This window comes from Parus major, chromosome 1, assembly GCF_001522545.3.
Source record: "Parus major isolate Abel chromosome 1, Parus_major1.1, whole genome shotgun sequence".
Classification (NCBI taxonomy): domain Eukaryota; kingdom Metazoa; phylum Chordata; class Aves; order Passeriformes; family Paridae; genus Parus; species Parus major.
Window position 1 is genome coordinate 87,740,378 of NC_031768.1, and position 11,329 is coordinate 87,751,706.

General features: G+C 43.3%; 1 protein-coding gene and 1 long non-coding RNA gene across 3 annotated transcripts; one reads left to right on the top strand and one right to left on the bottom strand.

The window, feature by feature from the left end:
• The first annotated feature begins 616 nt into the window (after positions 1 to 616).
• Positions 617 to 7,920, top strand: CCDC58 (coiled-coil domain containing 58). 2 transcript variants are annotated; one of them, XM_015636369.3, is made up of 4 exons: positions 721 to 945; positions 1,428 to 1,574; positions 3,880 to 3,939; positions 7,423 to 7,726. In XM_015636369.3, exons 1-4 carry the CDS (start codon positions 835 to 837, stop codon positions 7,471 to 7,473), a joined length of 369 nt encoding a protein of 122 aa, XP_015491855.1. In that variant the 5' UTR covers positions 721 to 834; the 3' UTR covers positions 7,474 to 7,726. The 2 variants fall into 2 exon arrangements, with proteins under 2 accessions (XP_033373040.1, XP_015491855.1); XM_033517149.1 differs by lacking the exon at positions 3,880 to 3,939 and having other exon boundaries at positions 617 to 945; positions 7,423 to 7,920.
• Positions 7,921 to 9,019: 1,099 nt separating this feature from the next.
• Positions 9,020 to 11,219, bottom strand: LOC107208237. The gene is made up of 2 exons (XR_001523134.2): positions 11,139 to 11,219; positions 9,020 to 10,693 (listed from the first exon to the last, which is right to left on the bottom strand). It is a non-coding gene; the product is annotated as an uncharacterized LOC107208237 (long non-coding RNA).
• Positions 11,220 to 11,329: the final 110 nt, after the last annotated feature.

Here is an 11,329-nt window from a genome sequence, read left to right on the forward strand (position 1 = left end):
CCGGCCTTCCCCCTCCCCTCATCCCCCGGCAGGAGCGGGGCCGGGCAGCTCCCCGTGCCCGCGGGTCCCTTTCCCGGGACGCAGCGCTCGCGGCGCGGGAGATCCGCGGGCGGCGGGAGATCCGCGGGCGCCTCCGCGGCGTCTGAGGGAGCGAGAGGGGCCACCCGCGGCTCCGGCGGTGCGAGCAGGGCCCGGGCCGGCGGGGCCGCGGGAACCGGCCTGTTTCTCCGTCACGGAATGCCAGAATACCCTGAGTAGCTAGGGACCCTCAGGAATCACCGCGTCCAGCTGCCGGCCCTGCGCAGGACACCCCAAGGGTCACTCCATGTGCCTGAGCGTGCTGTGCAAACACATATTGAACAGGCTGTGACCACTTCCCCAGGGAGCCCGTTCCAGTGCTCTGCCACTCTCTGGGAAAAACTTTTTCCTGAGATCCAACCTAACCTCCCCCCAAGCCCCCCCAGAATGGTGGGGGTTTTATTCAAAGTTTGCCGTTTTGGTGCAGGTTGTGCCCACTTTCCTTTGTGGAAGCGGGGACGGGGCCTTGGGCAGGGGCTCTTCAGCCTGTCCGTGCTGCCTGCAGGGCCAGGGGACTTCAGGGGGCATCAGTTACTCACCCCTGCTCTGGCCTTTGCTGCCAAGGAAACTCCATGGTTTGCAGCACACGCTCCTGAGTGTGGGATTGTTCCTTTGGTGTGCTTCTAACCCTTTGTAAGAAATCCTATTTGGTTTCTCTTAAAATGCTTAACTATGCATTTTTTTTTTTTGTAGTAGGCTTTTCTGAGAGGTATAACCAAGTACATCTCTTTTTTAATACAGGAGCTGCTCAGGGTGATGAGGACAATCGATGATAGAATTGTTCATGAATTAAACACAACAATTCCAACAGCTTCCTTTGTGGGGAAGGTTGATCCTGGTCAGACATGTAAAGAGCTGTACGAGTCTGTGAGTGTGCACACCTTCCCCTTTCAGCTCCCTCCCTGCTGCTTTGTCATGTGCAGTGGCCAGTAAAGCATCCTCAGTGTCTGAGGAAAACACTGCCTTGGTAGATGCTGCTTGTGTATTCCTAGCTGTCCCACTCAACATCTCTTCAGTTTAAAACCATGCAGGGAAGTTCTTTGTTCTGCAATACTGATCCTTTGAGGATGTTTTAAAAAGGGTGCTTGCTTTTCCTGCTGCTCTGCAAGACTCCTTCTCATGTTTACCTTTGACTTTTGATCAGCTTGGTAAGAGCAAGAAGGACAGGATAGTCTGAGTTGAGAGCAGCTGCTGCTCAAAGCAGTGTTGTTTCTCACATGTGGATTATGAATTCAAAGGGATTTCTATAGGCACAGCAATACAATGACTTTAGAAAGTGTCTCTTTAAACTTATAACTAAGAGGTTTTTATTCTCTGATGAGTCACTGTGACTTTCTCTCCCCACTTAGTTGATGGCTGCTCATACCAGCAGAGAAAGAATCATCAAAAACTGCATCTCTCAGACTTCCGCTGTAGTGAAAACTCTCAAAGAAGAGAGGGAAAAGGCTGATGAAGATGTAGCATTATTAAAGCAACTCAGGAAAGAGCAGACAAAGGTGAGTGGTGGAGCCTTCTAGAGATCACTTACAGAGGAAGAAGTGGGTATGTTTCCCAAGCAGAAAGACCAGTGTGATGGAGAGAACCTGAAGTGGATCCTGAGTCAAGCAGTCTTTTCCAAGGTTTTTGTTGGCTCTTGTTGGTCTCATGAGAATTATTTTCCCAAGGCATCAAGGCAGAGAGCTGCCTTGCAAGTGGAGCATTTCCTGAGATCTTTTACACAAATGCTGTAGAAAAACACACATTCTTTCCCATGGTGGATTCTGACCTTCAGTGACTGATACCACTGAGGCATAGCTTAACTTTTCCTGTTCTCTACAAGATGCGCCCAGGCAGCCTTGAATTCCACTTACACAAGCTTTTTTCTGTTTGGTATTTCTTTGGATTAATATTTGGAGTACCTTGTGATGGTGTGGGAGACACTTCTGGGTTTTCATACAGAATTCTAATGTGCAAATGCCTTCTCAGCCTTCTGGCCTGTGGGTGGAAAATGTACTTTACCAGAGGTGACCAGAGGGGATTGAGTATCAGAAGTGGAGAAAGGAGCCCCACTGAAGTTCTCACCCCACTTCCAGGGCCCCTTTTGTAAGGAAAAGGATACCGAGAGAACCATGTGGCAGACAAGCCTGGTCTATTGGACTTCTAGCAAGCATGGATATTAGTTTGGAAAACTAGAGTGGTATCTTAGTATTTTCTACACATATTGTTAGCAGAGCCAGTTGTTTAAATCATTTACTTACTGAACCTGAAATCTCTCACTGAAAACACTGTGAGGATCACAATGATAGTGTTTAATGCTTCGAGATGGCTTCAAATGTTAAAAGCAATCCATAATTTAGAAAGATCTCAAATTTTTATGAGCTTCTCCTCAGATTTGTACTCAGACTTTATGAGGTGTGATCCTCCTGATTATTTTTTTTTTGGACCTCCAAAACAGAGTTGTGTTTTTTCTACAAGTCAGAAAAGCTATCTTGGCAGAACATATCCTAGTTTTAAGAGTGAGAACTTCAAATATCTATTCACTTCCTTGCAATACAGATCTCTTTTCCTTTGTTATGTGTGTTTCTCTCATCCTGCTAGCTGTACAATTTGGAGGCCTTCATGTAAAATTATTACGTCTGTGTCACTGAATGAGAAAACGTGGAGTATTAGTTTATTTGAACTGCTAAAGATTCTCTGAGTGTTTATTTTATAGATACTTACCCTGGTTGTCCAGTCACTGTGGATACTGGATTGTTATTTCAAACAGATTGAAGTCCTGTTGAGTTGGGGAAAGTGCATCCAACAACTGTAGCAACTCTGTGTTCTTGGGATATCTTACTTGGAAGGTTTTTAGTGGGATTGCTGTCTTGGTTTGTACCTGTTCACCAGGCCTCTAATTGGAACCATGGATTGAAAATGGATAAACTCTGACTCTTAGTCTGTTGTGTTAAAGACTCCAACAAGAATATATCCTAAATTCGGGCAAAAATGATAGATGTTTCTTAAATCTCCTACTGTTGCTTCAGGACCAAACTACCCGAACACAACAGTCACACCTGCCCCTCGGGGTTTCTAGTAGGTGTGAAACAAAGAGCTTCTTACCCTTCTCATGGTTCAAGTGAGTGCTCAAGAACTGTGTATTGGTGGTAGCTCTTCCAGAGCTTTTGCATCTGGGTAGAGGTGATTTGTCATGCAGTGATGACATAAAATATTAACTGGTTCAGAGAGCACAAACAACACGTGATCAGACTGCAGACCCTTTTTGGTCAGTGAACTGAGTAGATGGCAAATGAAGCAGAGAGGATCTGTTCATAACCTTAGTTTTGAATAGTTAGTTTTTAGTTTTAAATCCAGAAGCCTAGCTGGATTCCTAGCTTTGCTGCCAGCTTCATCTATGACTCTAATAATGCAAGAGTGGCAGCTGAGGCTGCAGAGGTAACCCCAGCCCTGGCATTCCCTGTGCTGAGTGCTTGAATTAGGTGCAGTTATTTGTGCCTGTGAAGGCATCAATGTTAATCAGTTAATTGCTAGCAAATTTTGATGGGCATTATTTAGGAATAGAGCATGATAACCAGGATCTACTGCCAGGCTTACTACGTGAGTCTGCCTTCACTGTGCCCTTGCAGACCTTTGTGTGCCCTGAGCACTGGCTGACTGGAAGGGCCAGCTCCCAGGGTGATTACACATCCTGCCCTTTGGTTTGCACCATCAGAGGAGGTGAGCACCTGGTGCTGGGAGCTGAGAAGTTGCACTAGTAGTAAGAACTGAAGGCTGCAGGGAGACCTGTTTGACAATAACCTTTTTATCTGTTATTTTCTGCAGTTGAAATTGATGCAGTCGGAGCTCAATGTTGAAGAAGTGGTAAACGACAGAAGCTGGAAGGTACTCAGTCATTTAATAGTGATGATGTTCTGTCCCAACAGACAGTCCTGCACTGGAGGTGTGGGGCTGGTGCCTTATGAAGCAGGTTAACTAGAAATAGATGAGGGGAGTGCCAGGGGAAATGCTTCAATGGAGTTGTTTTCCCAGGTCTGGATGCAGAGATCAAAGCTTTTCAGTTGGACTGCTAAGGGAAGAAGAGCGTCTGATTCAGCGGGCAGGAGGGACTGTGGGTTATTCCCTGTGTCCCTTTCTCCCCCTTGCCAATGGCTGAGGAGTTTGTATGCTTTTCTATGGTTTGTGGACTTCTCTGAAAAGCTTTGCAGGGCCTCTAACAGTGTCAGAGCGATGGATCTTTCACGTTTGCCTGTATCTGGTGCTGCTCACTCTGAGCAGAGCACAGGGGAGGGTGAGGTTGTAGAAGTTGAACTTTTTCCTGATGGAGTTTCTTCAGGCCTGAACAGACACTCCCTGGTGCAAAGGGCAGCCTTGCCATTGCGCTCCTGTGTCAGCAGAGGGTGCAGATCACCCTCTGGATTGATGGCCTCAAAGTCTGTCTGGTGATTTTAACACTGAGCTTAAATTCTGAGGTGGCTGTATTGTGTCACTGCAGCATTTTACATCTGGCATCCTTTTCTGGTTTGGTGTAGCTTTTCAGAGCTTTCATTACTGCAGATAGAACCTCTTTCCTTCTCCAAATGCAAAAAGGATTTTTGCAAATAGCTAGTATTAGCTGCACCTTCCTTTTTAATCTCTTCTTCATTATTTTAATCCCCTAAATTGCACCAGTGTAAAATCAGCTTTATGTCCTGGCTATGTGTCAGTAACCTCAGTTCAGGCTGATGAAATGAGCATTTACAGTTTTCTCCATATGCTTTGCCATCAGTACACCTCTGTACTGTCCCAAAAAGCTAAGCATGCACTTCAGTTTAATTTTAAACCTGCTCAGATCTGACTAAATAATGCCACAGCCTTAACAAGAACATGCTGCAAGTCACTAGGGGCAAATATTTCATGGTGATTCTGCTATAGGGGAATAGCCCCCACCCTAATCTTCATCCTGAAGCACCAAATTTAGTAATGATCCCAGAGGTTTCTTGTAGCTGCATTAAGCTTTTACTGGTGACAGAACTGTCTTAATTTTTCCTGAAGATGGAGAGTTTATAAACAGTAAGATATGCATGGTGCAGGGGTACTTTAGCCTCCGAGTGTATTCCTCAGCCAATAATCAGAGTGGGGCTTCAAGAGATAAATATTTCTGGGTTTTATCTTCAGCTCTGCTATACTATGCTCTGAATATACACATAAATGTCTCCTTTAGCTGCCCACAAAAATGTCACTAATGGAATTAGAAACAGTCATGGAATTGCAAAAACAAATGCAGTTTGTTACATGGAAATGATTATTAGTGTGCAGGCTGCTGTTTTACTGTTGTACACTTCTGGTTGGGAAGTACATTTGTACTTCTCTTAATCCTAAACAACTGAAAACTAATTGGAAAAATCTGATTAGGAAAGAGTTTCTTAAACACTGGCTGACTGTAGCAATAGTGGTGTACAGAAGAATGCTGCTTTAGAGAAATGCATGCAGTGGAATTTGGATGATACCAAACAAGGAATTGACTTTGAAGCAAGACACTTGCATTAGTCTCTGTCCAGCACCTCCATACTGGAGTTTATTGTTGGGAGTGGTTTATACAAATACGTAAAAGCCAGCAAAATCAAACTTTCATGTAGTAACATGAATTTTAAAGTTTCTCACCCATTGCTTTTCCTGAAAAATGTCTGAAAAATGAGAATAGCACTTCACAGGTAGACCAATGGAGTTTAGTGGCCTGAGTAACATACTGAGATCTGTGAGCCAATGATCCTAAAAGTAGGAGGCAGTGTTAGTAAGACTGCAGTGTTGATCTTCCTGCCACAGGTTGTGGAGTTACTGTTGAAGATACTTTGAAAGTTAGCAAGATATCAAGCAAGCTGGTGTGTTGTTTGATGCTGGAGACCCTTGCAGTGCTTTAGAGAGTATTTCCAGCACCCTTTTAGACATATATGCCATTAAAATGTCATTAACAGACAATGGACAAAAAACAGTGTGATTTGTTTAGTAGTAAAATGTTTCTGAATTGGACCTGCTTTTGCTCTTAATTACTACAGTTTCCTCCTATCACTGATCTCAAACCTTTACCTCATCTGAACTTTTCCAGAGGTGTCTATTCCATGTGGATTATGTGCAGACATAATGTCTGCAAGAAACTATATCACAACTTTTGTTTTCTGCAATATGAAGCAGTTTGTAATACATGTCTATTTCTTAAAATAAATTAAATTTGAAAGGTAGTTGAAAATTAATCCAAAATTGTTGAAAAGCAGTACTGTAACTAATGTGTGCTCCCAGCTTCACTTTTGCTTAGTTGCCATAGGTTCTGGACTGTGAATAAGATCAGCTGTAGAAGATTGTAGGAAGACAGAGCTTGAAGCAGTGTATTTATATAAAGTGTTGTATAACTTCCCCAAATCTACAAGATCACTCACTTTGCACATAAAGTCAGTGGAAGAGTTCATGAAACTTCATATCCTGATGATCACAGGCACTTGGGTCTGCCAAATCCCTGGACAGCTTGGCAAAATATGTTCTTGTGGGAATGCTGGTGGACAACCAACAACTGCCAGAGCCTCAGCTTGGTGTCAGGTGGTGCTTGTGTCTCTTTCAGGACTTGTGCTGGACAAGTTTGGATAAAAACTGATAAATAACTAAATGGCTTGTGAAGAGCATCTGCAACCTTGGTGGGAGCCTGTGTGTTTTGCTTTGGATTCAGACTGCCTTACTTTAAATAGTTACGTTTATTGGCCCTCCTTAGGGCAGGCTGGCAGCGGTTCAAGCTAAATATACATGAAACTCAGTATCCAGTTCTGAAGGCTAATTTTTACCCAGAGAAGGTGCCAGAGGTGAGTGAGGCAGGAGTGCTGTGCCCTTTGCAGGGAGTGCTGGCAGCATTGGCACAGGCAGGCAGATCACTGGAAGTGTGGCTTCCAGGAGCCCTTGTCCCTCTTCTTGGCTGTTGTGCCAATGTAAAATGTGCCTGCTCAGGAAAGACAGGAATACAGCGCCTAAATTTGAATGCCAGAGTGATCCTAACAGAACACAACCATTCAGGAGCCTTCCAATTATTATTTCCCTCCCTTTAAAAACAAAAAGGCATTAACCTTTTTGATGATAAGAGCCTGCCAGGATTAAGAATCTGTATTATTGGAGGGAGAACACTTAGTGCTGTGCAGTCTCCAAACTGCAAACTTTGTATTTACTAAAGCCAGAAGAAAAGGTGAATGGAGGTGGATGTCTTGGTAAGTGCCATTTATTGATACTTCAGAGCTGGGCAGCTTGAGATGGCTGCTACATGAAGAAGTAGTTGCCTAAACTGTTGGTGAAGTTCTGCTTATTTCCTGGATGGGGCTGATTGACTTTTGCTCTTCTGTTTTGGTGTCTCAGGTATTTAATGAGCGGTGCCGAATTCACTACAAGCCTCCGAAGAGTCAATGATGGTGTGGGGTATTTTCCATCAAGGTGGTCCATAACTGTGAGAGCCAAACTGGAAAGAGACTTTGGGTGAGCTGAATTGGGACCCTCCAGAGCCAGTAGAACCCAGTCTTGTTTTGTTTTGGACCTACTTAGCTGAATTCTCAAGCTTGAAATGATTCTCCTGTAATTAACAGAAAACAACTCATCTTTTGTACAAAATATGTGAACAAATGAATTTTATAGTATTAAAACAATTTTCAAACGGAATGCAAAACTGGCATCTTTCTTGAACTTCCACAGCCTTAGTGATCCCAGAGGGGAAGAAACAGTAAAATCCATCCTGAGCATGGAGGACAAGGTCTCCCTAAGCTGCTGCCTGCTAAAATATCAGTGAACATGGTCATTTTGTGGAAGTAATCTGCTGAAGTCTGAAAGGAAATAAAAATTGCAGACTGATCAGCAAATGTAGTAGGCTTGGCATTTCTGAAAGTAAGAAGTTACCAGCCTCGTTCTGAACTGCTCAACACGAGCAGCAGTGGCTCAGAGTTGTGTGTGGGTACAGGTTTGCCATTGCTCCTGCAATGCTGGCAGGCAGCATCTGTTGCTTCCTGTCCTTTGGTCTGTGTTACCAAGTTCAGGAGTTTTCCTTTATATGGGGAATGTGGCGTTGATTAAAACCACTTTGGGTTGGAGCTGAAGATGTGTCTCATTTGGGAATGAGACTGTCCAGGGACTCTTTTTTGTCCCTCCCTCCAAAACTCTGAAATCTTAAGATTAGTTCTAAAGCTGAATTGTGTTTGAGCTGAGGAAACAGCTGTGCACACCTGATCCTGTTGATCCTGGCTCTGGTGTTGTGTTTAGAAAGCTTTAATGCAGCACCCCTGCAGTAACACAGCATTTAAAGGCAGGTAAGCAGGAGGAAAGCTGAATTGCTGCAATTACACCTGTATATTTTACTTTTTATTTTGTATTTATCTCAGATAGGCTGACAGTCAAGTGACAAGGTCTGTGTGGTGGCCAGCTGGTATTATCTTAAGAACCAGTGAACTTAAACAGAACCCTAAAAATACAGGCCCTGTATTGCAAACACTTTGGAATTCAGTAACAGTAATGAAGTAACTGGATAGACTCTCACATCCTAAAGCTTTGCATATCTAGGGAGTGGGAAATAAATGAAGGAATGTATCTGTGTTAGTGAGAGCTGGCAAAGATCTGTGTAGCAGCATCTGTTTTATAGTTGTTTGTGCAGTAGAGACTCAAACTGCTTGGAGGCCTTTTATTTTTAGGCACCACAGTCATTTTGTCTCACTTTTTTTTGAGAATGAGGTAGAAATACATTTTAAGTCTTTGAGGATGTAAATCCTAGTGTTCATACTTCATTTTTCTTCCTCTTTTTTTTTCTCAAGGTACTGCAACTGCTTTATGCAGAACTTTGAGTTGGAGCACTCATTCTTGAAGATTTCTCATTGCTTTTCTGCAACTCTGAAAGCAGAAAATGTCTGCTCTTTAATTGTTAAATTCTTATAATTATTTATCATCGAAGTGTAAATCAAATACTGCTCATAACTCTGGGCTGAATTGGCTTTAATGAAATTTCAACAGCAGATGATAGTCAGTTAATGAGATGTTGAGAACAGTAAGTTCTGATTTCAAAGTTGGTACTTTAATATTGACCTCTAGTATAGGTGTCTAAAATATTTGTTCTCTCAAGGGCTTGGATGAACTGCAAGGACAAATTCTTTTGAGCCAGTTGTACAATAGAAACTTCTATGTGTGTGTATAGACTTGGATCAATAGTCTTGAAATACAATTTTCTCTTTCTGTGTAAACTAGAGACTGTAATGAGAATTAATCATTGTCTTCCTTTATCCATCCAGATGTTTGCTCATGTGCAGCTGTTGTGGAAAGCTTCTTCACTTAAGCAGATGCTGTGATAAATGACCTGTGAAATGGATGTGATACTTTTTTTTTTTTCTTTCTCTTTTTTCGTTTATTATGAGGAAGTTATGTTAAAAAATCCCCAAACCCACAACCCCTCCAAAATCAGCCCAACACAGAATTATTTTTGGTTTGAATATAAGGCCAAGCAAACAAACCTGAGTATGAAAAACTGATACCATGAGAAGACTCCTAATTCCCCAGCATCCCTTCTTTTGGGGTGTTTGCAGCTTGCATACAGAGGGTTGCGCTAAGAAGCTGAATTGCTTTATTTAGTTTGCTCTGAGCACAGAGGGCTGTCTCTTACAGTTGTCCACAGCAAATCAGGTGGCTCAGAGGCTGTTTAATGTTGCTGTTGCACTGGCTGGAACACGAAGGTGAGTAAATGGAATTGCATGCTGCACTTGGGGCGCGGGGCAGGAGAATGTGGCTCTGCTGTTTCCTGAGTACCTCAGAGCTGTGCGTGGAGTGGGATGTTTTGGCACAAAAATGGCTCATAATGGTGTGAGCTGTGTGCCACACTGAACACAGGCAGGTAAATTCTGTGTCTAGGGACACCTGAGCATTCCAGGATCCCGTTTAGTTAGGGGCTAAACCGTGCTTCAACGTTACCAATTGAGGTAGTTACAAAATTACTGGGCTGTTTGCTGGGGTCAAATAGTGGACCCTACAAACAGCAGGATTTCATCCTTTCCCTGGTTTTAACTTCTATTTCTGCAAGTGAAGGCACTTGAGCACAGCTGATGGCCATGTCCAGAGTCCTGTGGGAGCCTTGCCTCCTCTACTCAGGCTTTCCCATTGCTTGCAAGTAGTGAATAGAGGTGGGCAGATCTCGTTTGCTTGGGAAGTCCTCTCAAGTTTGTGCGTCTTCTGTGAAATAGAAAGAGGTGTTCTTTTTCTAGAATTCAGTGCTGTTGTCTTCTGCAGCCTGTAGGCATGAGAGACTGATGAAACAGGTAATTTCTTTATAGAATATTTTTAACAGTAGATTTGTAGTAGTTGTCTTGAAGTAGACTGAGAGGAAGAGGCTCAGCATAGGCTGGGCTATGATAACTTTGTGCTGCTGAAGGTCAGGTTTCTGTTGATCCTTGTTCATGTACAATGTCAGAAATCTTTCAAACTCAGGATGGGTAGCAGGAGGAAAAACCTTTTTTGCAAACCAGCACGTTGAAAATCAGGGCTATTGTTCCTGTGACGATGAAAACAGATCTTCACCTGATACACAGAGGGCTGATTTCCTGTAGAAGTTGTTAAAGACATTCAGACCAAGTGTCATGTCCAGTCACAATTATGTGTCTTGTCACTGTGAAACCAGAAGACTGACCTTACTGACTTGGCTTTCACAATCATTTCTACAGAGCTGACTTCATTCCTGGTTTAAAAATTACTTGTAAATACATAACCCTGGGGTTTAGATTTTCATGGAGGTTTTTTAAATATTTTATTTTGTGCTGGTGTTTTTATCAACAATGGTTTGTACATCTTAAAATTGCTTAAACAGGACCAGGGAGTAGCGGCCTGCAAGCAGTAAAGATCTGTTTCTTCTGTGTTGGAATAGTACATGGTGCAAGATGTTACTCAGCTTCAAAGCTGTACAGAATGCCAGTGGTGGCATCCCAGCAGAGATTCTCCCAGATAACAGCAGCACAGTGACTTGAGGGGAAGCTGCCAGCTGTGCTGATCGAGAGCGTAGGCTGGCCTGGTACGTGATACCAGCCATGTCTCAAACACTACAGGGGCACACTCACCTTGTGCAAGAGATGGCCTGGGGCCAGCTGTTCTTTTCATGGCAGTGTTCCAAATCCTGGTTCATTACATCCAAGACTTACTTTAGACAGGGGTGGGTGTAGGTGGGGGTTGCCCAAGATAAGGTTGATCAGTTGCCTCTGATCATCTTTGATCACAGGTCTGTAAAACGTCAGCACTTCAAAGTAGTTTC